Raw genomic sequence first — 25,205 nt, 5'->3', positions numbered from 1 at the left:
TACTGGGATGAGTGCCGAGGGCCCCAGGGCTCAGCGTGTTTGTCAGAAATTCATACGGTGGAGCTGCTAGCAAAGGATCTGAGAGCAGGTGACACCTCTGTGGTGTGTGTTGGGGCGGGGGGGGGGGGGCGCCAGTGCGTTGGCGCCAGGTCTGTTTTTACTGCACTTTCCTGTTGGCTTCCAGCTGCCCCACCAGTTGCAGGGCGGGGCCTGGGGCAGCGGTCCCGCCCACACACTTTATAAAGGCGCGGCTGCCCCCGCCTGGGCACTGGGACTGCCCAACCGCCTCTTCCCCTGCTGGCAGCTCAGGTCACCATGGAAGCTCCCCGCCTCAGCGCCTTTCACATCCTACAGGGTAAGAGTTTGGGGACCCTCTGGGAGGGGTAAGGGAGCCCCTGGCCGCACCTCTTTGGTGCCTCCACTTCCCAGTCCCCCCACACCACCCCCACCGAGGAGAAACAGGAGGCACCGCTGGCAGGTCCCTGGCCTGGCATGGAGGCAGCCACATGGTTAGGCGGGAGCCGCGGCACATGGGAGAGCAGCTGGCAGTGCCCGAGTACCCTCATGCCTGGGCAGGAACCCACCGGGTGCTCTAGCGGTCTGTTCCCCACCCCAGAGTGATCTCCACGCTCCTTCCAGATCCACTTTGGAAGCTGTTCCCTAAGAGGGGAAACTGAATCAGGTGGAAGAGAGAGGGCGAATGAGTGCTGTGACCCCCTAGGAAGTCACTTGTAACAGCAGAGAGGGGGCTAGAGAGCTAAGGGGGACCCTTCCACAATGGGGTGACCCCCAGACTTCTCCCATTGTGTGGCAGGGGAAGCCCGGAGACCCAGCTGGGACTCAGCTGTGCGTTGAAGGGCTTTGCTGCTGTGGGTTGAACCTGAGCTCTGCTGTGACTTCCCCCTTGCCTCCCTTCCCGCCCCACCCAGGGTGGCTCTAACGGTTATCAGGTTATCAGGGCAGCCCGTTGCCTGGGCAACCAGGCAACACAGAGAGTTAAGAAATGACATTTGGGTGCCACTCAGAACTTCCCCGGGCCACAGAGTTGGGGCTCCCTGTGCTGGCCCAGGGTGCCAGGCGTAGCTGTTTTCTATAGCTTTATGAAGGTGAGGTGTAATTGACATAGCATGTAATTCGCCTGTTGCATGGTTACAATTAGATGATTTTTAGTAAATTTGCTGAGTCCATGTGAAGCACAGCTGGAGGCGGCGAAGTGTCAGGGACCAAGTCACAGAGCCCCTGATCCTCACTTTCCACGTCTGTGAAATGGGGCAGAGCAAGGCTGGTCTCCACTTCACAGGCTTGTGTTAAGGGTTGAGTCCTGGTTCACAGTGAGAATTAAGTAACATTATTGTTGTTGTTGTTGTTAATGTTACTATTATTATTATTTCACTGGTGGGTCTGGGGGATGTGCTGGAGGAAGGGATCCTTCGCTACAGGAGCAAGGCGGGAATGACTGCCCCACCCCTGCCACAGGGGCCCCAGGCAGGAATCTGACTGCCCAGGGCTCAGCTAGGGCAGTGGCCGGCAAACTGCGGCTCTCGAGCCACATGCTGCTCTTTGGTCCCTTGAGTGTGGCCACAAAGTTTCAATCGCACTGTACATGCGCTCCCGCACGTGGTATTTTGTGAGAGAGCCACACTCAAGGGGCCGCAGTTTGCCAACCACTGAGCTAGGGGAATGCAAACCAGATGGGACTGGGAGCAGTGACCAGCCACCCCTCTCCAGGCTCCTGTTTGGGTGACTTCCTGGGCCCCAGGTGGAGGTCTGGCCCAGCAGCCTCTGTGGTGGGGCAGGAAAGCCCAGCTCATCACAGAGAACCCCCTCCCTGTAGACTCTGGGGAACTTGACCCCTCACTTCCATCTTCCCCAGCCCCCTCTTCACCAGATTCTCCATAGGCCTTTTCTGGGCTCTGAACCTCAGTTTGTCCCTCTGCAGAGTGGACATAAACAGAGTCTCTGTCTCCTGGGGTAATTGTGAGCATGGAAGTTCCTACTGGGGCTTTGGGAGCTGGGGACCAATCGGCCCAGGGCCCACCCTGCCAGGGAAGGTCACTCTGTGGTCTGTCCTACAAAGAGGAAGTGGGTTTCCACCAAAGGGAGAAGTAACCAAACCCTGTGGCCAGAGAGGAGGAAGACAGGAGATCTAGCCTGTTCACTGCATCTGCAAGGGCCTCGGGAGGGTGTGGGGGTCTTTGCCCTCTGCTGGCCTGAGGGGCATCAAGTTTGGACACTGGGACTGAGTGCTCAGGGGACCCTCTAGTCTGTACCCTCCACAGCTCCTCAAGTTGTGCTCACAATGATCAACCCCAAAATTCCCCTATGAGCCCCTACATGGGGGACTGGGAGCCCCTCCATGGGGGACTGGGAGCCATGAGTTATCCCTTCACTTGGCCCAGGAAGTGACTCGCACCTGCCCTGCCTCCCTGGCCCCCATCCCTCCACCCGATGCCCCCATCTGGTCTCCCTGGATTATCTGGGTCTGGGCTGCCTCCCCAGCATCTCTAGATCTGCAGGGACTGGATGGATCCTCAAGCCCTCCCCACACCCCACCTGCTGCCCAGGTGCCCGCACTCACTCCCGCCCTCCCTCTCCCTCTGTTTCTCTATCTGGCTCTCAATCTCTCTATCTCTCCATGTCTCTCCATCTAATCTTTGGCATCTGTGTCTCTCCCTTTCTAGGAGTTTCCTATTTCTCTGTCCATCTCTCTAGATCACTGTCTTCTTAACTCTGCCTCTCTGTTTCTCTCTCCATTTCTCTGTCTTCTGTCTCTCTTTCATCTCTTCATTTTCCCTCCATCTCTGTCTCCCTCTTTCTCCTCTAAGTCTCTAGTGCCTTCTCTCTCTCTCTCTCTCTCTCTCTCTTTCCCCTTCCCTCCCTCCCTTCTTTTTATTTTCTCTCCATCTCTGTCTCCTTGTCTGTCTCTCTGATGAACAGGTCCTCTTCTCTAGCCCCTGCTGACTTAAGGAGAACCCCCAGGACATGCCCTGGGATGGGGTGCCCTGAGCAGCAGGAAGCACAGGAATGGGGAGCCCATGCAGCACCACCCCTAACATGAGCCCCCAGCATCTTCCTGTGTGCAGGGAGCCAGGGTGTGAAATGTCACCACTGGGTCCCAAGCTGGTCGTTGTGGTGGACAGATGTGGGTGCAGTGTGCTTGCACCTGTGTCCCTGAGGAAGGGTGTGGGCTGGAGCACCTTAGATTTGGGAGATCTGAGAGGACACCTGGCCCAACCCCTTCATTTTTACATAAAGAAATGATGACAGTGCCGAGACCGGTTTGGCTCAGTGGTTAGAGCGTCGGCCTGCGGACTGAAGGGTCCCAGGTTCGATTCCGGTCAAGGGCATGTGCCTGGGTTGCGGGCACATCCCCAGTGGAAGATGTGCAGGAGGCAGCTGATCGATGTTTCTCTCTCATCGATGTTTCCAACTCTCTATCTCTCTCCCTTCCTCTCTGTGAAAAATCAATAAAATATATATAAAAAAAAAAAAAAAAGAAATGATGACAGTAAGCACTTTGACACACCAGGCAGTACTTGTCTGCTTAACTCTCACACTCTAGGAAATGGGCCCCCTCTTCATCCCCATTCTACAGAAGGGGAAACTGAGGAACTGAGGCACCTGACCAAGGTCTGGGAGTAGAACCAAGGCCACCTGGCTCCAGTCAGTATGTTTCCTGAACTGCTGCCCACAGGTCAGCAGAAGCCAAGACCCCTGCCAGGCTCAGGCCCCTCCCCATCCTTCAGTTCCTGAAAGATACCCTCAGGCGATGGGTGCAGACCCTCTGGCCATGGGAATTGGAGGCCAGGGAGGTGCCACCTGCCCACTCTCACCTTGAGTAATGGACAGGGCCCGAGCCTGGGAGGGGTGAGCCGCCCCTTCCCTCAGATGTGTCACCCGCAGGCCGCCCTTCCCCGTTCTGTGTCCCCCTGACCCTCCATCTCTCTGTTCCAGCGCTGTGTGTCCTGCTGACTCTGTTGGAAGATGGACCCCAGAGCACCAGGGGTGAGTCTGCTGGGAGTAACTCAGTCCCCAGCCAGAGTCCCATCCCCACCTCACCTCTCAGCCCAGGCAGAGAAAGGCCTGTTGCAGCAGAAAGCTCAGGGTTGCACCTCCCAACACCCTTCCCCAGCCTCTGGCTCAGCCCTCATCTTCTGACCATGGTCTCCGTTCCACAGCCTCTGCCTGTCGCCGCTGGCCATGCCCTGCAAACTCCTCATGTGTCAGTGGCACTTCCTGTCGCTGTAACCCAGGATTCAAATCTTCATCTGGGGAGACTGACATCAGCTACACGGATCATTGTGACGGTACAGAGGCTTGGGGTGGTGGAGGGCTACATGGAGACGGGATGGTGGTTGGTGGCCTCAGCTTTTGTTCTCAGACCATCATGAAGGACAGAGAAAAGAGAAAGAAAAAGAAATGAAGGTGGAAAATGAGAAGTGAATAAACATGGCTTCGTACAGAGGGAAGACTGGGGCGGGGGATGCAGAGCTTCCACCCACCCACCACTTCAGCACTTGCTCCTGTATCTAAATCCAGGAGACAGACAGAAAGCTGAGCAGAGCAGAGCTGATTTGGTGGGTTTCAGGAATGGCTTGCTCCAGCCACAGCAATGTTGCCTGAGCCTAATTATTTCCCAAAAGACACTGGTTGAGCATCAGGCTCCATGCTAGGTGAGGGACCAGGCTCTCTGCCCGGAGGGCACTCATGGCTTTGGGAGGTGACCCTTTATCCCGTTTTGTTGCAGACATTGATGAATGTGAACAAGGCAGGCCAGGGACTCTCTGTGGAAGAGTTGCAGAGTGCCATAACACAGTGGGGAGCTACTACTGCACATGCAACCAAGGATACAGGCTTGCTTCTGGGGCAACAAAGTTCAGTGATGCGAGTGAGAACACGTGTCAAGGTAAGAATGACCCGCATCTTCCATCTTCCTGTCCATGAGGCTTGGAGTCACCAGAGCCATTCCTGCGGCATACTGGGTGCCAGGCCCTGGTGATAGGTGCAGCCCCCAGGTCTGAGTGGGACAAGTGTGCCTGTGCCTGTCCCACTAGCACAGAGAGGCAGGGTGGCATGAGAGCCAAGGACCCAAGTCCTGGTATTGATACCTGACAGCTGTGTATGCAGCGCCAGCTAGGACACTTATTCAGAAATCACTGGTAGTGTGCGAGATGTGATAATATTACTGTGATTTTGTGTAAAAAAAAAAGAGAGAGAGAGAGAGAGAGAGAGAGAGAGAGTGAGCCTACCTTTTACAGATAAAAACAAAAGGAGCTTTTCCTTTTCTTAATTGTATGACCTTGGACACGTTCTTCACCTCTCTGTGCCTCGGTTTACCCTTCTGTAAAAGGGAGTGACAATGGTGCTTACCTCACAGAATCACTGGGAGAGTATATGAGATCATAGAGCACAGCACAGTGGTGGCTGTTGGGTTTTTAGACTATGCTCATTCTGATCTAACACACCCTCTCCGGGTTGGACATCCCAGGGGTATACCCCGGGTGGCTACTCAGAACAGCTGGCCTGGCCCCTCCCCTCCCCAGGGACCTAAGAGGAGCCAGGCCTCCAGGCATCACCACGCTTTGCCCCTTTCCAGGGAGAGCAGGTGGGCAGGGAAGGGGCTTCAGCATCCGCAGGCAGATGGAGCCAGCAGTGGTCAGGCAGAAGCCATGACTCACCCAGAGACAGGGGGTTAGTGAAGAACACAGAGAGGGGAGGAGGAGGCCGAGCTGGGGATCCTGGGGGCTCTGAGCCGGGTCCGCAGGCCTGCCCTGCGTGCAGAGGGAGGTGGCAGAGCCTCCTGGTGGGAGGGAAGGGGGCACCTGCACCTGCCTGGAGCCCAGCGGGAGGGCTCCATCCATGGCACTGCTGGCCCACAGGGGCCTCTGTGGGGGACGTTATACCCCCGATGTGTAGCCTGTGCACAGGGCACAGCCTTCATGTGAATTGGAAACATGTCCCTTATCTCCAGGTGGACACGGTGTGTTTGGGGAATGGAGAGCGAGCTGGTGTTTAGCCCCCAGTTGCCTCCTCGGCTGGACCCCCTTGTGCAGTGAGCCACCTGCACAACCGCAGGGTGGTCATGGGTCCCACTCAGCGTGCCCGCACGCCCTGCACGCAGGTGGTGCTGTGGGTACTGAGGTGTGTGGCTGTGTCAGGAACAGGCCAGGCTGAGAGACAGGGCCAGAGCTGCTGGGCAGAGACATGGCCGAACAAGAGAGGTGGCAGAGGAGGCACCTCAGGGGGAGAGCTGCTGCGGGTTTGGATCAGGACCTGCCACCTGAAGACCTAGCTTTGTGACGGGTTCAGCTGGGCCGTCTGCGCACCTGCCCACCTCGGCATTCCAGCCTTTGCCGACCTGAGGACCTGTCTGCTCGCGTCACGGCCCACGAGGTCTGCTTTGAGCAGGAGACCTGGGCCCCTTCCTCGGCCGCTCACCCCTCTATCTCCAGGCATCAAAGGGCCATCCCAGGCACCTACCTGGTCTCCCACCCTCTCTGAACGGCAAGACTCAGAACCTCTGCAGAGGCCATTCCAGAAGTTCGGAGCCTGCTCACCTGGCGTCTTATTGCATAAAACACACGAGGGCGGCAGTCAAGATACTTCAAGAGCTCATGGCGCAGTGCATTCTAGAGCAATATCGTCCTCTTCCCCATCGCCAGTGCCTGCTGGATGAGACCTGATGCCACCGGAGCCCACACAGGGGCAGTCATGCCAGGCCCTCCCAGAACCCCCCGGCCATGATGGCCAGGGACCCCCTCAAGAAAACTGCCTCTGGCGCACAGCCACAGCTGGAGAAGCTGCCTCCTGATACCCTGACCCCAATTCTCAGCCACTCGGCCTCCATCTATTCCCCCAAGCAAGCGTCCACCCTGACCCTCCCTGTAACTTCAGTTCTCAGGACGGTGAGCAGCTTGATGACCGGATCCAGACGGGTTACATATTGGGGGAGGACTGGGTGACGTCGACCTCCCACCCAGCCCCAAGCTCTGAGAGTTGGGTGAAGGAAGAGGCTCCCACTTGGACCAGGTGGCAGGAGGGGGCGTCATCGGGGACCATTGCCCCAGGCTCAATCCTCTCCCAAGGAGGTCAACCCAGGTGCCTTGGGTGCCCAGACCATGGGGCCACAGAAGACAGAGCTCAGCCCCTCTTGGCAAGGCCCACAGGTCTGTGACCCTGGTGGGAGAACAAGGAGCCAGATGACAGAAACACCTGCTACTCTTCACCCATCAGCTTCTGCTCCCCGCTCCAGGCACCCAGCCCTTGCCCACCCCTGATCAAGCTCACATGTGGATTCTCATCACTCCCTGCCAGTCCAGGGGATGCCTTCAGGGAGATCAGAAGGGGCACCTTCACCACAAGACAGCATGGCTGGATGTCAGCCCCACTGCCCTCATGGCCTGGCACCCACTGTCCAGGTGGCCCTGGCCTATCTGGCATCATTTTCACATTCTGGGCCCGGCCTAAAAGCCTTGTCTGCAAGGGGTCAGGCTCAGGGTGGTTCTCGGTCCATCTCCATGGGCTGGAGTCTCAGAAGTCGTGTGGATGGGAGAGCACTGTCTCACCAGAGTCCCAGGATTCCAAGGAGAGCTCAGCCCACAGCACCACCCGGGGGAGTCAGGACAAAGGCCACCGAAACGAGCCTGCTCATGGCCTGCAGCACTTCTCCCGCACTTGGTTCCAGGAAAGCCCACCCTGGCCTTTGCCCAAGTCCTCAGGCTGGGACACAGGTGGCGGTGATGTCCCTGCCCAAGCTGGGAGCTGCCCAGAGAGGAGGTGGTGGTGGAGGGAGTCAGAGGGAGGACTTGGACCGCTTCTGGCCACATCTGGACAACAGAGCATCTAGGCCAGCATGCTCACCCACAGGACACCTCCATGTGAATTAGAAAAGGCACCACTCGCCTGGGAGGAGGCAGTGGGGCCTTCAGACGCTTCTATGGCAGGACACGTGGCTGACTCCCAGCCTTGAAGGCTGCCCACGGCTGCAGGCATCCATCACCCTCTCCTTCCCCTTGCAGACATGGACGAATGTCTGAACCCCAGAATCTGTAAAAGCCTCAGCGAGTGTGTCAACACCCTTGGCAGCTACACCTGCACGTGCCCGCCAGGATTTGAGCTGAACCCAGAGGACCCGAAGCTGTGCAAAGGTAGAGGCCCGGGGAGGACGCTGTGAGGCTGGACTGGATGGAGCTGGGGAAGGAGCCGACGCAGGTCCCGCAGCCCCAGGAGGCAGAAGATTCTCAGGTTCCCTGCCAAGGCCCTGCCTAAGGATTCGCCTCCCTGAAAAGTCCTGCCACAGAGCAGGGCGGTGGCAGGGCCTTCTGAGCCTGGGGTTTCCTGTGGAGCCCCTGTGAGCACCCCCGACCCTTCCCTTTCCTCATCTGTCACATGCAGCAGGGGGAGGTGTGACTTCTGGTTCCCAGAAGGGAACCAGGGCCAGGGCCCAGGAGGGTGTAGGCAGGAGTCCTTGGTCAAGAAACCTAGTCCCTGTGACTCAGTTTCCCTCCTGGATTTGCCACCTATAAACTGGAGACCATGGTGCCTGTCGTGTCCATCTTGTCAGTAGGCCACCGTAATGTGCTTTGAGGGTGAAGTTGAAGGTCACCAGGTGGTGACATGTGTACTGACGGTGGGATCCTCAGGCAATGAGAAGTGGGTGCGGGGAGGGCCTGACGCTCTGGCTTTGTCCTCAGATGTGAATGAATGTACCTCAGGACAAAATCCCTGCCACAAATCCACCCACTGCCTCAACAATGTGGGCAGCTATAAGTGCCGCTGCCGCCCTGGCTGGAAGCCGATTCCCGGGTCCCCCAATGGCCCGAACAACACCGTCTGTGAAGGTTTGGAGTTCAGATCTCATAAATGACCCACTTCTTCTTTACTTTGCTGAGCCATCTGAAAGGCAGCTGCCATAAGGTGCTTTGGCAGAGAAGGGGCAGCACTTTCAGAAACGGTGTGTGCCCAGTGCAGGCAGTGAGGAGAGGGGGACCTGGGCCAGGCAGGGCTGAGCTTAGATTCTGTTCTTTTTTAAAAAAATTTTTTTTATTGATTTCAGAGAGGAAGGGAGAGGGAGAGAGAGAGAAACATCAATGATGAGAGAGAATCATGGATTGGCTGCCTCCTGCACACCCCCTACTGGGGATCGAGCCCACAACCCGGGCACGTGCCCTTGACCAGAATTGAACCTGGGACCCTTCAGTCCGCAGAACGACGTTCTCTCCACTGAACCAAACCGGCTAGGGCTCGGATTCTGTTCTAATAAGGGCAAGATTGCAGCTCTGGGCGCATCGGTGCTACAGCCCACAGCCTCAGCACATGGTAGCTATCAGTGTGGCAGCCTCCCTGGTTATAAGTCCATCACCGGTCCTCCCCCGAGTCCATCCTGCCCCACAGGTGGGGGCACAGCTTTGGGATGACACTTGCACACGCACAGCCCTGCCCTGTCCGCCTTGCAGGGGCGCTCTGAGCTTATGGTGCTTTTACAGTGGAAAATGTCACCACAGTTTGTATCCTGTCAGTCTAGGTAGCTGGGAAGCGGGGCATAGTGGGGTGTCCTCGGGTGAACTTCTAAGGGATTTGAGAGAAGGGGCAGGAAGGATGCGAGCAAGGAGTAGAGGGAGGGCCTGACGCTCTGGCTTTGTCCTCAGATGTGAATGAATGTACCTCAGGAGAACATATCTGCCACAATTCAACCCAATGCAACAACACCAAGGGCAGCTATGAGTGCCGCTGTCGCCCTGGCTGGAAGCTGATTCCTGGGTCCCCCAATGGCCCACACAACACCGTCTGTGAAGGTTCGGAGTTCAGATTCCCACAAAGACCCACAGCTCAAGCCACCTGATCACATATTCACGGTCACCCACACGAACCCAGCACAATGAATGCTGGGGGTGCCCTGCTGGGCCAGGCTTCCATTCTTTGAGACTAAATGGGAAAAGATCTGGGGGTCCTGCAGAAGGAGCTGGGGTACCAAGGGGAAGGCTCCTGGGGGACCCCAGAAAGCAGCTAATTACTAACTGGGACAAAGGTATCTAATATCTCACAACCTGTACCTCTGTGGGGGCTGACCTGCTGTGGGTCAGGCCTCTGCACACTTCCCATAACCCCTGTGTCTGCCACTCAGGGATGTGCAGTCAGCAGGTGGCACCACCTCCAGCCAAGGCGTGGAGGGAGGGGGACTGAACACGGAAAGGGGGTGGGGCACAGAGAGGAGAGGGGCCCAGATTCCTGAATAAGCAAAGGACTACTCAGTGTGAAAGTAGGGCCTGACACTAGACCAGGGGTGGGCAAACTTTTTGACTCGAGGGCCACAATGGGTTCTTAAACTGGACGGGAGGGCCGGAACAAAAGCATGGATGGAGTGTTTGTGTGAACTAATATAAATTCAAAGTAAACATCATTACATAAAAGGGTACGGTCTTTTTTTTTTTAGTTTTATTCATTTCAAACAGGCCGGATGCGGCCCGCGGGCCGTAGTTTGCCCACGGCTGCCCTAGACCCTGCCTCCAACACACACACACACACACACACACACACACACACACACTCACACCCCTAATGGACAGTTGTTCTGTTCTCTGCAGAGATCTTCCCCACCCGGCCCCTGCCCCCTGGAATCAAGAGCCAGGTGAGTGACTCCAGCCGGGACCAGGAGGCAAGGTCCCTCCACTCAGCCCACCGTCCACCCATTTTCCCACGCGCCCCCACCCACCTGTGAGGGTTTCTGACCCCTCGTCTCCTCTTTCCCAGAGTCTCTCCAACTTCTTTGAAAAAGTCCAGGAACTGAGCAGAGACTTCAAGCCTGCCTCGGCCCAGGACACCATCCACGTAAGGACAGGACCTGGGGAGAAGCCCAAGACAGTGTGGGGGTGGCTGGGGGATGCTTCGCTGTGAGTGGAGACAGCCCAAGCAGGGGCCTCTAATCAGAGAAACAGCTGTGGCTGTACTCACACTATACACACACCAGATATAGGCTGTCCCCCAAAAGTGTATGAACAATTATAAAGGCAGTGTTGATTAAAGTATATTTCATTTTCAAAATTGAGCTACCAGTTGTTAAAGTATGTATACATTTTTGAGGACACCCTGTACATCCCCATCGCACAAACGGATGTACATACACATCACCATTCCTGGGTGGCCCTCGCACACACACTCACGCTCGCGAGGATATAATGGCTACAGAATGGAGCAATTCAGAATTTTGCCTCTAGAGTGTAGTCACAGAGGTTCAAATCCCCCACACACTTACTGCCGTGGCCTCAGAGTCCCCCTCTCTGGGTCCCAGTCTCCCGCTTTATACAGCGGTTGTGAAGGTTTAAATGGACTAAGAGAATCGTTCTCAAAGAACAGTGCCCGGCCCCCAGTAAGCACTAGATGTAAGTTTCAGCATATGCACATAGCCCAGTAGAAATAGATGAGCCCCTTATGTCATTTAAATTTTTCCAGTAGCTTTATTTAAAAAAAAAAAAAAAGGTAAAAATAACCCTAGCTGGTTTGGTTCAAAGGATAGAGTGACAGCCTATGGACTGAAGGGCCCCAGGTTTGATTCAGGTCAAGGGCAAATGCCCAGGTTGCAGGCTCAATCCCCAGGGGGGGGCGTGCAGGAGTCAGCCGATCAGTGATTCTCTCTCATCATTGATGTCTCTATCTCTCCCTTCCTCTCTGAAATTGATAAAAATATATTTTTTAAAAAAGAGCATTGTTCTCTACACCAAAAGGCTGCGGGTTCAATTCCAGGTTGGGGTGTGTATGGAGGCAACCAATTGATGTTTCTCTCTCACATAGATGTTTCTCTCCCTCTCCCCCTTCCTTTCTCTTGCAAATCAATAATAACATATCCTTGGGTGAGGATTTTTAAAAAAAGTAAAAGTAAACAAGTGAAATTAATGTGAAGATTCCATTTAACCCAATAGATTCAAAATATTACCATTTAAATATGGTGCCACGTGTGACTCGTGGTGAGTGTTCTGGACAGTGCAGACTTAGGAGAGAACCTGGCAGAAAGTCAGTGGCTAATCAATGCTAAGTGCCATATAGGCATATACTCACCTTTGTCTTCTGGCTACTGCAGTATCTAGATGATTCCCCTGTGTCTGTCCCCCAGGCAACCCAGGGGATTCTCCAGTGTGTTCCCTAGTGAGGGAGTGAGATCAGGGTCCTTTGGGCGGTTCCCGTGGTGCAGGGACCCAGCAGCTGTCACTCATCACCCCCAGAAATTCATCACGTCACTGGATGAGCTGGAAGTCGCTGGGGACCTGGAGGCCCTGGCCCTGTCTGACAGGCACCGCATGGCCACCCACCTGCTTTCATACCTCGAAGAAGTCCTGAGGAACCTGGCCAAGACCTTGCCTGAACCCTCCTTCACCTACCATTCCCCTTTGGACACAGGTGAGGCCTCTTCCTGCCCTGCCCCAACCCTGGGCCCCATCCTGCATCTGGATCCCACAGTCACTGCCCTTCTCCCCTCAGAGCTGTCCCTGATGATCCAGGAGCAACGGAATGGAACCGTCACCCTGGGCCAGAGCCATGCACGAATGAAGCTGAACTGGACTCAGGCAGCTGGAGTCGGGGACTCAGGTAACAGCAGGTGGCCGGAGGGGGCACCGGTGGGAGAGGGAAGAAAGAGCTGGGATATGGCTAGGCGTGAGGTTCCAAATATATAACCATTGGAAACTGAGCCATCGGGAGGGACTCCAGGCATCATGGGGGACTGGCCAAGCCTAATTTGGACGTCTTGGGAGGGAGGGAGGAAGGTAGCCAGCATGTCTGTTCCCCAGGCCCCACTGTGGCAGGCATATTCTCCAGCCGAAAAATGGAGACACTGCTGGTCAATGCCTCCGTGGTGCTGGACCCTGAGAAGAAAGCCCAGCTGGAAGAGACATATGAAAGTTCTGTCAACGATGCTCAGTCCAAGCTCCTCTCCACCGTCAACACGGTCTTTCTGAGCAACAAGAACACGGAGAAACTAGACCCTCCTGTCACCTTCTCCTTCTCCTACCATGTGAGTCCTTGGGTGGGGAGGTGGGATCAGCCCCACTGTTCATCCCCTGGCCAAGGTCATGGTGGCCCCTCTGCAGTCTTCATTTCTCCACCTCCGCCCCTTCTGCTACTTCCTTAAATGTACCTCAGGGCCTTTGCACTTGCTGTGCTCTCTGGCTCAGATAACTTTCCCTCACATGACTCAGTCCTTTACCTGTTTCTAGTCTTTGTTCAAATGCCACCTTCTCTATTAGGCTCTCTCTGACCTCCTTATTTAAAATTACAATCTGTAATCAGTCATGCCCTATCTTTCTCTTATCCTGTTATTTATTTATTTTTTTTTAATAGCACCTACCACCTTCTAAAACACTATAGGGTTTACTTATCTATTAGGTTTATTATTTACTGCCTGTCTCCCCAATGAGCATATCAGCCCCACAAGGGCAGGGATTTGTGTCTGCCCTGTTCACTGCTGTGGCCTGGCCTAGCACACACAGTAGGTGCTCAGTAAATACTTGTCAATGAAAAGCAGCTTCCTCAGACCCAGCCCAAGCTCAGACCCCAAGGGTGGACTCTAGGCTAACATCTCTGAACACCCCACCTGCCCACAGCCGGAGACGCCCAAGTCACGTCAGGAGCTAATCTGTGCCTTCTGGAAGGGTAACGACAGTGGTGGGTACTGGTCCACCACAGGCTGCAAGAAGCTGGGCAGCAGTAATAACAGCATCACCTGCCAATGCAACCACCTGAGCAGTTTTGCCGTCCTCATGGCCCACTATGACGTGGAGGTGAGCAGCCCCAGGGCTACCCTCAACAGCCCACAGATGGCAAGGTTGGCTTAGGTGAGATGAGCAGCTGGTTCTTGATGGTGTGGCCCAATGGGTTTTTTTGGTTGCACAGCTCAGGTGGTCCCACAGACAAGCCCCCTTGACCCAGCAACTAAATGTGGCCTGACTGGAGGCCCTGCTCCAGCTAGCTTACCTCTGTCCACCCCGATCCAGTTGACCCAGTTGTTAAGTATCACCAAAAGCTGGAGCACAGCTCTGTATGTGGCCTCAGGTGATCCATAGATAAACTGGGCCATGTGGATAACTGGAATGGGCTAGGTAGAGTAGGGGAGGTTGGTGGTCCAGGCCAAAGGCCCAGGAAGTGCTAAAATGTAGGATTTGTGAGCTGATAGGTGTGTCCAGGTGTGGAAGGGGCAAGAGATGAGGTCAGAGAAGGGGACCCATCAGTGTTCGAAAAGGATAGGACAGTCAAAGCCGCACAGAGAGCAGTCTGGGATCCTTGCTGCACCCACGGATGTGTGTGTGTGTGTTGGGGGGTGGGGGGGCGCATTTAGAATGACAGACATAGCCGGCTTGCCAGGCTTGAAGGCAGAGAGGTGGGGAGAGGTGATCGGCCTGATCTGAGTCCTGAGGTCAGGCAGGTCCCAGGTGGGTCTGGGCTGTGGGGCCCACAAGGAGGGCACAAGGCCTCAGGGTGCTCATCAAGCCCCTCCCATTCCGTCCTGCATCTAGGACCCGAAGCTGGCCCTCATCACCAAAGTGGGCCTGGCACTGTCGCTGGTCTGCCTGCTGCTGTGCATCCTCACCTTCCTGCTAGTGCGGCCCATCCAGGGCTCGCGCACCACCGTGCACCTGCACCTCTGCATATGCCTCTTCCTGGGCTCCGCCATATTTCTGGCGGGCATAGAGAACGAAGGAGGCGAGGTAAGGTCCCTCCCCACAGAGTGCCCAACTCTCACCTGGGAGCGGCTGGCTAGGTCCCAGGTCGGAGAAGCCCCGCCCCTGCACCGGCTTGAGCACCGCCTGGCCACGCCCCGTCCCGCCCACAACCCCGCCCCCGCCTCGACCCCGCCCACCACAAGTGCTCTGGCCCGGAATGCGCTGAAGTTGCCCCGCCCCCACCCCGCAGGTGGGGCTGCGCTGCCGCCTGGTGGCCGGGCTGCTGCACTACTGCTTCCTGGCTGCCTTCTGCTGGATGAGCCTAGAGGGCCTGGAGCTCTACTTCCTCGTGGTGCGTGTATTCCAGGGTCAGGGCCTGAGCAAGCGCTGGCTCTACCTGATCGGCTACGGCGTTCCCTTCCTCATCGTGGCTATCTCAGCGGCCGCCAGGCCCGAGGGCTATGGCCGCGATATCTAGTGAGTGGGGAGTTGTGAGGCCACAGGAGGGCTGGGGGCTGGCCAGGGGTGTGGGGCCACAACCTCCGTGCCCCAATCCCCTCGGGCTCCTGACCAGACCCCTCTCTTCTCATCCAGCTGCTGGCTGGACCCCGCCCGCGGCTTCCTCTGGAGTTTCGTGGGACCTGTGACATTCATCATTTTGGTAACTAATCCCCGACACTCCACCCTTAAGGCCTGTGTCACCTGGCTCCTCACTGAGCCCAATAGGCCAGCTCTCTCCCTGAGTTCCAAGGACAAAACTCTAATCCAAACTCTCTGCTCTCCGCCCAGTGCAATGCTGTCATCTTCGTGATAACTGTCTGGAAGCTCACTAAGAAATTCTCTGAGATCAACCCAGACATGAAGAAATTAAAGAAGGCCAGGTGAGGGCAGGGGCCGACAGGGAGAGGGGGGATGCGTGGGGTGTCCCCTGCTACAGCTTCCCTTCTCCCCCAGGGTGCTGACCATCACGGCCATCGCACAGCTCTTGGTGTTGGGCTGCACATGGGTCTTCGGCCTGTTCCTCTTCGACCCGAGGAGCCGGGTGCTGGCCTATGCCTTCACCATCCTCAACTGCTTGCAGGGCTTCTTCCTCTTTCTGCTGCACTGCCTGCTCAACAAAAAGGTGGGCCGTGGGTCAGCTGTGGGGGTCCCCTGCCCTTCCCCTACTTCCTGGGGCTGCCTCCCCTGACCTGGCACCCTGGGCCTTGCAGGTGAGGGAGGAGTACCAGAAGTGGGCCTGCATGGTCACTGGGAATAAGTACTCGGACTTTGGCACGTCGACATCCAGCTCCAGCCACAACCAGACTAGGGTAAGGGCCAACCCTGGTGTGGGGGTGCAGGGTCAGAAGGCAGCCTTGGGCCGGAATCAGTCCTTACTGGGTTCCTCTCTCTCCAGGTCCTCAGGCCGTCGGAGTCTGGCATGTGACTGCGAGGTTCTGGCCAGGCCAGCAGCTCCTGTGGCCTCAGCAGCTTTTGCACATACTGAAGACTGTCTCCTCTCTCACCACCTTGATCCCTCCACTCTCCTGTCCCCAGAGAAGGGGCATCAACAGTTGTTCTCTGGCGCCAAACCCAGGAACACAGGGTGGAGTCGGACCTGATGGACCTGCTTCTGGCTGCCTCTGCTGCACCCCAGCTGGCACCCAGGGTGGGCAGGAGCCGGACAGGGCTGCAGCCCCTTGTCCTGGTACCCAACACCCGGACAGACAAGGCTCCTGGCCTCCCACTCATCTGTCTTTGCTACGTAACAAGAGGCCAGCGTGCTGGGGTTCTACTTTCCTGTTAAGCTAAGACTAAGCTCAAGGATGGGAGAAGGGCAGGGCCCCTTCAGGCCCTGCGACTCACGGTACAGAGGCCAGTCTGCCTCCCCGACAGAGGGTTCTCAATGTTTTGAAGGTCGTGGATGTTGTGTAATGTGGTGTTGTTTTTTAAATCTGTATAAAGTTTTCAATGTTGACATTTAAAATTTAATCTCACAGATACTAGTACAGGAGGTGGCTTTGCTGGCTGGGGGCCTCACTGACCAGGCCCACTATGTCTGTGAAATGTGAAGAGACCAGTAAGAAACAAATGGGCGGGAGCCAGGCTTCCATAATAAAAATTTATTCTTACACAAATCTACAGTGTTTGAACAGTAAAAAGAAAGCCCCACTGTCGCCTAGAAAGAGGACTTGAAGCAGCACGTGGGAAGCAGGGTGGCTCCGGGATGTCAGGTGTGTGGTTACCGGCTCTGCTCAACTGTAAGACAAAATGTGCGGAGGCCAGTGAGAGAGGAGGAGAGGCCCCCGGGGCCCAGCACAACCCTCCTGCCCGAGCCACTTACTGTATGTGGAGATGTCAATTTCTTCAGGAAGCTCCGCCACATTTACTTCAAACCTATCCTGAACATCATTGAGGATTTTGGCATCATTCTCATCAGACACAAAGGTGATAGCCAGGCCTTTGGTGCCAAAGCGACCGGCACGGGCCACCTGCAGGGAGATACAGGAACTCAGGTCAGGCAGAGACACAACCTGGGGATCTGAGGACAAGCCAGGCCTGGTCCCCACCCCAGGAAGGGGCCATCAGGGAGGTGCCACCTCTGTGGGGCCACTCACCCGGTGGAGGTAGGTGTCCGAGTCCTCAGGCATGTCATAATTGAAGACGATGTTGACTCGCTCAATGTCCATCCCTCGGCCAAACAGATTGGTGGCCACCAGGATCCGCCGCTGAAAGTCCTTGAATTGCTGATAGCGTGACAGGCTGGGTGCAGGAGAAGCAAAAGGCAGACATCAGGTACAAGGTTCCTGAGTAGCACTTCCTCTGAGGGCCCCACCCTCAGGCCTTCGTGGTGGCGCATACTCACCGCTCCTCCTGGGCCATGCCCCTATGGATGGCGATGGCTGGGAAGTTCTGTTCCACGAGCAGCTGGGCCAGGGCCATGCAGCGCTGCACCGACTTCACGAAGATCACCACCTGCCGGAGGAAGGCAGCAGAGTCAGGGCCACGGTCCCCATGCACTGTCCCTCCAAAGGTCCAGAACCCCTCAAAGGGCAACAGCAGTGTCACCTGGTTAAACTCTAGCACGTCCAGGAGGTCGAAGAGTTTACGGTTCTTTTCGCTGTCTTTGAGCTTGACATAGTACTGCTGCAGCCCATGCAGCGTGAGCTTGGTCTCGTCATCCACAAACACCTCCATAGGCTGAGGGGAGGGGAGCAGGAAGGGGCGGGCAGGGCTTACTTCTGGGCACCCTGCCTGCCCAGAACCTTCCAGGAACGACTCCATGCTGCGATGCTTCCCAGAGAGGCTGCTGTACCCAGTGAACATTTCTCTCCCAACAGCTGGATCTAAGCTCTGGTCTGATTCAGGTGTGGACCAAGCTCAGCTCCCAATCCGACAAGACAGCGAGGAGGGAAGAAGGGCTCCACGCCTCCCAGCATTGCCGTGCTGTGAGGGCAGCATGGGTGGCGTGCCGCAGCAGCAGCTTGGGCCTCAGGACCCAGGAGGGCCAAAGCTGCTGCACCGAGGTCTTGGCTTACTCACATCTTGCATGAACTTCCTGCAGACGGGCCGGATCTCCTTGCTCAGGGTGGCACTGAACATCATGCACTGCTTTTCGTGTGGTGTCAGGCGAAAGATCTCCTGGACGTCCCGCCGCATGTCTGGGTGGGGAGGGCAAGAAACAGGTGGGCATGAGTGCCTGCCAGACCTTGACCCCCGCCCGAGACCAGTCCCAGCCCCTCCCAACCTGGCACCAAGATGAGGGTGGTGTGAGCAAGGAGTGGAGGGAGGGGTGAGACCCCAATGCCTGCGGGGCTGGTCTTGGGGTGAGCGCAGGCCCAGGAGGAGCTGCAATCCACTTACACGCTGCCAGAGCGGAGCAGCCGTGCCAGAGCACCTCCAGCCATGCTTCAGGGAAGGGAGCCTGAGGCAGAGACAGCTGCTGGGGTGAGAGCTGCAGCTACCTCCCAGGACACAAGCCCCATCTCTGACTGGCCCCGTCAGGGTCACTGAAGGCAGGCAGGGGGTCTAGAGCTAACCCGGCAGGAGAGGAGGCTATGGCAAGCCTCAGGCTAACATTGAGGTGTCGGACAGTGGCTCATTTAGGCCCTGTGGTCCCACTCAGCTTGGGGTCAGAAGTAGCAGGTCACATTAGGTCAAAGCAAGAACTCGCCCTAAACTGCTACAGGAGACCTGCCGGCCACCCACGTGACCCCACTTTGGGAAATCCCTCACCCTGGCCTGTCAGGGTCCACCTGGCTCTGAAGTCTGGAAGGCTGTGAGGGCACAGGTGCGGCTGGCTGGGTCTCTGGCAGCCCCCCAGACCCACAAGGACACTCACCCAGCTGCTCCAGCATCTTGTCACACTCATCCAGCACGAAGTGCTTCACGTTTCTCAGGTTGAGGCTCCTGTTCCGCACGAGGGCCAAGATGCGACCTGGAGTCCCCACCACGACGTGGGGACAGTTCTTCTTCAACACCTCTTCGTCCTTCTTGATGGAGAGACCCCCGAAGAACACGGACACCTATGCATGTGGGGAGAAAGTCGCTTTTGCCCATCCAAGGCTGAAGCCTCGCACCCTACTCCATGCTGACAGCCACTCAGCCCATGGCCCTGCCAACTCAGGCCGCAGCAGACCTCAATTCCCCAAGCCTAGAGAGGCCTGAGAGCCTGGGCACAGCTCCACCGAAAAGCAGCCCAGGGCTGGGACCTGCGCAGGCCTCTGGGGGCCATGCATAATTCATCAGGCTTTTAAGGAGCATAAACCACCGCAAACCTCAAAGGCAGCTGCTGCAGCCAAGCTTGGTAAATGCTGGCTGGGCCAGAGCTGAGGCCGGCCAGGCTGTAGAGGACCATATGGCGCCAGGCCTGGCTCAAGGGGGCTCACCTTGACACTGGGCATGTACTTGGAGAAGCGCTCATACTCCTTGCTGATCTGAAAGGCCAGCTCCCGAGTGTGGCACATGACCAAGACGGTCACCTGTTGGGTAGGCAAGAGAGACTCACTCAAGGCAGTACCCTAAATCCTCCCCAGCTAGAGCCCACACTGGCTCTCTAGCCAGTGACAGGCCCCGTGCTGAGTCTACTCTCTAGCTACACTGGGGTCTTCTGCAACCACATCATGACCTCCCACTAAAACCCCCTCCTTCACCATGTACCCTAAGGAAACAAAGGCTCGTGTACCCACATGCAGCAGCACATGGATGTTGCCCCAACATGACAAAAACAGAACACTGGTATTCACCTCAATTATCCCCCAAGAGAGTGGAACACGATTGTCATGGCATGAGAAGACAGCTAAGGCCTGTCAGCAACTACAGCAGTAACAAAGCTGTGTGCAATGGAACCCCCCTTCAGAAATACTGTAGGGACCATTTAGAAAGTACGCGCAAAATAATAATCATGTCTCTGGATGGTAAAACTGTGGGCACTTTCCATCTTTTTTCTTGGCTTATTATTTTTGGGAGGGATTTTGTAAAACTAACTACTGTACTTCATTTTAAAAGCCCGCAAAAAGAATGTGGAAACAGGTATTTTTAACACCAGGAGTCGTGGGCTATGCTACTTTACATAACTTAAGCCTGGGAGGGAGGACGCACCCACCTGTCCATTGACGGGCTCGATCTGCTGTAGGGTGGCCAGCACGAAGACTGCAGTCTTGCCCATTCCAGACTTGGCCTGGCACAGGACATCCATGCCCAGGATGGCTTGGGGAATACACTCATGCTGAACTGAAGGAAAAAGAGCCCATGAGTGACTGGAAATTGGATTCTCCCTGTGTGGGCTGTCAGCGGAGGGGTGGGTGTGGTGGGGAGGGAAGGAGCAGGGAGGCGTACCCTCAGATGGATGCTCAAAGCCACAGTCCACTATGGCCCGCAGGAGCTCAGGCTTCAGCAGAAAGTCCCGGAAGCCAGAGCTGTGGATGGAAACGTAGGACCCCTTGACATCTTTCTTGGGGGGTACTGGGGTGCTCTCTGTAGGAGCCTGGGGCTCTTCATCTTCCTCATAATCCAGAAGCTCGTTTTCCACATCCTGTTCCGCCATAATACTGGAAACAGAAGAGGGAGGAAGGGCCCAGGGAAGCAACTGAGATGCATGGAAAACCCACCAGCCAGGGAGGAGGCTACACAGCAGCTGCAGGCTGTTAACACAGGTTCGAGAGGGACAATGCATTGGGGTCCTATCTTAGTGGCTGGCCTGGAAGGCCACCAGCTGATGAAGCTGAGACAGGACATCATTCCCCACATTGACCCCAGCAGCACATCCCATCAGCTCCATCTGTGCAGCATCGCCCAGCTTCAGCCTGTTGTGGCCAAATCTCTAACCACTCTCCAAACCACCTCAGCTCTCCCTGCCAGCTATACCTCCACAAAGGCTTCACTTGCTCAGAGTGGTGTTCCAATTCCTCCCCACGACCCTCACAACCCTCCTCGTTGGCCCGTCAACCTCATTCCATGCCACCCCTTTCAAATCACCCAGCCTTGCTTGGCTGCTCAGACTCGAGTCCCTACCCCAAGCTTTTATAGCCCATCGATGCCCCCAGAATGAGCTTCTCCCAGATCTTTGCACAAATGCCTCAGCATCCTGGTCTCAGGTCTAATGAACTGCCTGAGACTACCTAACCTAAAGGATCCCTGTCCCTATCAACCCTGTCCCCAATCAATTCAAAGGGAATCTACCCAGCCTGCAGAGACCTGAGTTTGTGAGAGCAGCATCTGCCCAGCCCCAGCTCCTCCTGCTCTCTGTGGTCTGCACTGGGGAATAATTAAGTGCTCTCATGAAAAGGCCTCCCATTGGGCCTGGGCCAATAAAAATGAAGCTGAGATGGTAAATGGAATTAATACAATGCTAGCTCACATCCTGGCTTTATTTAATCCAAAACATACAGCACCCACTGGGTGTTGAGATGTGCTACAGGGACCCAAACCTGACAACACTGTCTCTTGTCACTCCTGCCCCACCTCAGCCTCCAATCTAAGGGTAGAAGTACTGAAGGAGCCCCTCTTCCTGAGCTGGGTGCAGAGGGTCCAGGCCCAGTTTATGGCCATCCTGTCACTCATCCTTTCCATGACTCCGTGGCCCAGGGTTTTCACCGCCTCTGTGCTGAGGCCTCTCAAACTGTGTCTCTAACAGCAATGACTCTCCTCAACTCCCTCAGTTACCAGCCACCTCGTCCACATTTCCCTTTGTAAGTTGAACTCAAAATGCCCAGAGCAAAAACCCTCCATTTCTCCCCACAGGTTGCGTCCCCATTCTCTCTCACGTTCTTGACCCATCAGCAACACATCCCACCCTAACGAACCATCAGGCCAGTTCTCACCCCCGCTACCTTGCAGGTCCCAAGCTGCCATTACCTTTCTTTTTAAAATTAGAACAGCTTGCCGAAACCAGTTTAGCTCAGTGGATAGAGCGTCGGCCTGCGGACTGAGAGGTCCCGGATTCGATTCCGGTCAAGGGCATGTACCTGGGTTGCGGTGCATCCCCGGTGGGGGATGTGCAGGAGGCAGCTGATCATGATGTTTCTCTCATTGATGTTTCTAACTCTCTCTATCTCTCTCCCTTCCTCTCTGTGAAAAATCAATAAAATATATTTTTAAAAAAAATTAGAACAGCTTTGAGATATTCACATGCTACAGCCTTTACAGTGTACAATTCAATGGTTTTTAGTGTAATCATAGATACATACAGTCATCGCCACAGTCAGTTTTAGAACATTGCACCACCTAGAACAAACCCTGTACCCTTTAGCTATCGTCCTATGCCCACAACCCCTTTGGCAACCACTCGTCTTTCTTTTCTATGAATATGCCTGTTTTGGGCATTTCATGTAATGGAACCATATAATGTGATCCTTTTATCTGGCTTCTTTCAGCAGCACGTTGTCAAGATTTATCCATGTTTAACATGTATCAGTACTGCATTCTTTTTCATGTCTGACTATTCCAGCGTACAGGTACAGTACCAATTTATCCACTGTCAGCTGATGGGAATCTGGGTATCTAAATTCTGTCAACAGCTCCCTTACTAGTCTCCCTGTTTTCCATCCCCCATGATCCTCCATCCACTCTTCCACAGCAGCCAAAAGGAGCCTATAGAAGCTAAGTCAGAGAATGTCACTCCTGCTCAAAACCGTCCACAGGCTCCCACTGTGCTCACCACCCTCCCAGGCCCTACACCTGATCCCCTCTGTGGTCAGACCTCATCTCGCCCGTTGCCCGCCCTCACTGGCCTTAGCTGCTGGGCCTCACACCTTTGCACTTGTTGCTCCTGCTGCCTGGAAAGGCCACGAGTTCCACTTCCTTCAGGCATGTTGCTCCAGAAAGGCATTTCCTGCTGACTCCAATCTAAAAAGCACCCCCTCAACTCATGCCAGCCCCTCGGCCAAGAGCCTAGGTCAGAACTTGGCATACATCAAGTAAGCACTCAACAGTAATGACTAAGTAGATGGAACTAAAATCAAAGCCTCATTTTAGAGGCTAAAATGAACATGCATTTTTATTTCGACTCTTGAAAAAAAGGTCGTCTGATACCAGCCCTGAGGATTGCGACTGGCAGACAGGAAGGGGTCATTTCCCAGGTAGCAGGGAGAACAGGAGGAATGTTCAGTCCCCAAAGCGAGTAGGACTGGCTGGTTGACAAAGAGGCAGAAGACAAAGGTGGAAGAGCTGGTCAGGTCCAGGGCACTTGTCCTAGGGAATCTCTGATTAAATTTTAGATGTGAGTGACCCCGTCAGTCTTTGCCCTTCATTTGCCCAAGAGCGAGTTACTAGGAGTAGGAGTTGGAGATGAGACCAACCGCACCAAGGGAAAGAGGATTAACCAAGGTAGGGAAGAGGATTAACTAAGGAGGGAAAAGGGTGGACCACTCCTCTACAAGATGGGATCATGCCAGGGTATGCTCTTAGCTGACCAAGAGGTGGTGTATTTAAAAGAAATAGTGTCTCCACCGGCGTGGCTCAGTGGTTGAGCCTCGAACCAGGAGGGCACCATTCGATTCGCGGTCAGGGCACATGCCTGGGTTGCGGGCTCCATCCCCACTGCAGGGCGTGCAGGAGGCAGCCCATCACTGATTTTCTCTCATCACTGATGTTTCTCTCTCTCCCTTCCTCTCTAAAATCAATAAAAATGTACTTTTAAAAGTAAAGGAATAAAGAGGTTTGGAAGGGTAGACAGATTTGGGAACATGCTGAGTTTTAGCACACGTTTTTCTAGGAAGTGGCTACCCAGGATCAAAAGCTCAAAACAAATGAGACCAGGAGAGATCTGGCGAGATTTGTCCCGCCCAGAGGGTGTGACAGACACTGCCTGTGGCCCCAGGAGCGGAGGAACCTAAAGTCGACACCACAAGTGACAACTCAGACATGTACGCACACCCCTTCACCCTCAAATCCCAGGAAGGATGTCGACTTCAGTGTGCTCCCTATTTGGACATGGTTTTTGCCCTGAATATCTGAAACCACAGATCACCCCAAACGGGGAGCAAGAACAGAGCCGAGTAGGGGAGCGAAAGTTCCTCGAGCTCGGAGAACCCCATCACGTCTACAAACTCCGGTTTCTCCCATCGCGGTTCCAGACCTCGGCGTCGCCCTCCGAACCCTTCCCCAAACAGTCCTGGGACGCCTCGCGGTCTCCTCGAACAAGGAGGCTCGCTCCCCTAATAGGGCTCGTCCCCCGGGGCGCCATGACAGCACCTCCCGGAAACGGGTCCCGCGTCCCGCCAACTGCCGTCCCGCCCCTGGCGCATGCGCTCCGGCCTCCAACGGCCGCAACGCGCGCGCGCGCGGGCGCACCAACCGCCCCGCCCCACCTTGTCTCGCGCCCCCTCCTCCTTCTCCCCTCAATCCCCTGCGTCTCCCCTCGCCCACCCGCCCGCAGGCCCGACGTCCCCGAACCGGGGCCCCGCGCCCCGGACCCGACTCTCACCTAGTTCCCCGTTCGCCTCCGCGCGCTCCGAGAGTCGATCCACCACGGATGCCGGTCCCGCGCCCCGACACGAGCTAGAGCGCTTCCTGCCTCCTGCGTTGGACTGAGGGTCTGCTCACTGGGCCGTTGGCTTTTCAGTCAAGAGAAGCGGGAGCGGTGATTGGATTCTGCCGAAGATGTCTGAACGCTATTGGTGAAGAAGGAAAGAGGGCGTGCCTCTTGCCTCGGGTTCATTGGTCGATCTAAAAATAGGCGCCCGAGTGGGCTGGGCCGGTGTCTGCCTGCCTCCTGTCATGTGACCGGGGTTTGGCCTGAGGTGGCTTCCGCCATATTTGGTGCTGGCAACGGAAGCCAGAATGATTGACTGGTACTAGGAGTGTTACTTTCTTTTTTTTCTTTTTCTTTTTTTATTGACTTCAGAGAGGAAAGGGGAGGGAGAAATAGAAACATCAATGATGAGAGAGAATCATGGATCGGTTGTTTCCTGTACACCCCCTACTGGGGATTGAGCAGAGCTGTAGGCTGAAGCTCTATCCACTGAGCCAAACCAGCCAGGGCGTGAGTGTGTTAGTTTTAAGAAATGTGGCCTCCCAGGGCTCAATGGTTGATGGCTAACCTAGGAAGTCATGGTTCGATTCAGGTCAGGGCACATC

At 55.6% G+C, this 25,205-nt stretch overlaps 2 protein-coding genes across 6 annotated transcripts; one reads left to right on the top strand and one right to left on the bottom strand.

The window, feature by feature from the left end:
- Positions 1–274: 274 nt before the first annotated feature.
- ADGRE5 (adhesion G protein-coupled receptor E5) lies at positions 275–16,765 on the top strand. Of its 5 annotated transcripts, XM_070416171.1 has the most exons (20): positions 275–355; positions 3,955–4,005; positions 4,179–4,307; positions 4,748–4,906; positions 8,019–8,147; positions 8,694–8,840; positions 9,648–9,794; positions 10,584–10,627; positions 10,750–10,827; positions 12,216–12,390; positions 12,472–12,579; positions 12,780–13,003; positions 13,593–13,769; positions 14,502–14,693; positions 14,899–15,125; positions 15,243–15,309; positions 15,438–15,529; positions 15,603–15,771; positions 15,860–15,958; positions 16,045–16,765. In XM_070416171.1, exons 1-20 carry the CDS (start codon positions 316–318, stop codon positions 16,072–16,074), a joined length of 2,484 nt encoding a protein of 827 aa, XP_070272272.1. In that variant the 5' UTR covers positions 275–315; the 3' UTR covers positions 16,075–16,765. The 5 variants fall into 5 exon arrangements, with proteins under 5 accessions (XP_070272272.1, XP_070272273.1, XP_070272274.1 ...); XM_070416172.1 differs by lacking the exon at positions 8,019–8,147; XM_070416173.1 differs by lacking the exon at positions 8,694–8,840.
- On the bottom strand, positions 16,736–24,642 carry DDX39A (DExD-box helicase 39A). The gene is made up of 11 exons (XM_070416176.1): positions 24,553–24,642; positions 20,466–20,677; positions 20,233–20,360; positions 19,517–19,609; positions 18,970–19,153; positions 18,171–18,289; positions 17,697–17,828; positions 17,494–17,603; positions 17,246–17,390; positions 16,972–17,119; positions 16,736–16,886 (listed from the first exon to the last, which is right to left on the bottom strand). The coding sequence occupies exons 2-11, from the start codon at positions 20,671–20,673 to the stop codon at positions 16,870–16,872; spliced, it is 1,284 nt and encodes a 427-aa protein (XP_070272277.1). The 5' UTR covers positions 20,674–20,677; positions 24,553–24,642; the 3' UTR covers positions 16,736–16,869.
- Between the last annotated feature and the right edge of the window lie 563 nt (positions 24,643–25,205).

This window comes from Myotis yumanensis, unplaced genomic scaffold (assembly GCF_028538775.1).
Source record: "Myotis yumanensis isolate MYYU_CA2020_CCGP unplaced genomic scaffold, mMyoYum1.0.hap1 SCAF_5, whole genome shotgun sequence".
In the NCBI taxonomy this organism is placed as follows: domain Eukaryota; kingdom Metazoa; phylum Chordata; class Mammalia; order Chiroptera; family Vespertilionidae; genus Myotis; species Myotis yumanensis.
This window is presented reverse-complemented; position numbering and strand designations above follow the sequence as displayed.

What these genes read in the sequence shown, in the direction of transcription:
- ADGRE5 (XM_070416171.1), top strand. Translation starts at nt 316, where the DNA reads ATGGAAGCTCCCCGCCTCAGCGCCTTTCACATCCTACAGG. An exon ending in GAACAACACCGTCTGTGAAG is followed by an intron (nt 8,841 to 9,647) that starts GTTTGGAGTTCA and finishes CTTTGTCCTCAG; the next exon opens with ATGTGAATGAATGTACCTCA. An exon ending in TAGAGAACGAAGGAGGCGAG is followed by an intron (nt 14,694 to 14,898) that starts GTAAGGTCCCTC and finishes CCCACCCCGCAG; the next exon opens with GTGGGGCTGCGCTGCCGCCT.
- DDX39A (XM_070416176.1), bottom strand. Translation starts at nt 20,673, where the DNA reads ATGGCGGAACAGGATGTGGAAAACGAGCTTCTGGATTATGAGGAAGAT. An exon ending in CTTTGAGCATCCATCTGAGG is followed by an intron (nt 20,361 to 20,465) that starts GTACGCCTCCCT and finishes TTTTTCCTTCAG; the next exon opens with TTCAGCATGAGTGTATTCCC. An exon ending in AGTACATGCCCAGTGTCAAG is followed by an intron (nt 19,154 to 19,516) that starts GTGAGCCCCCTT and finishes CCACATGCATAG; the next exon opens with GTGTCCGTGTTCTTCGGGGG.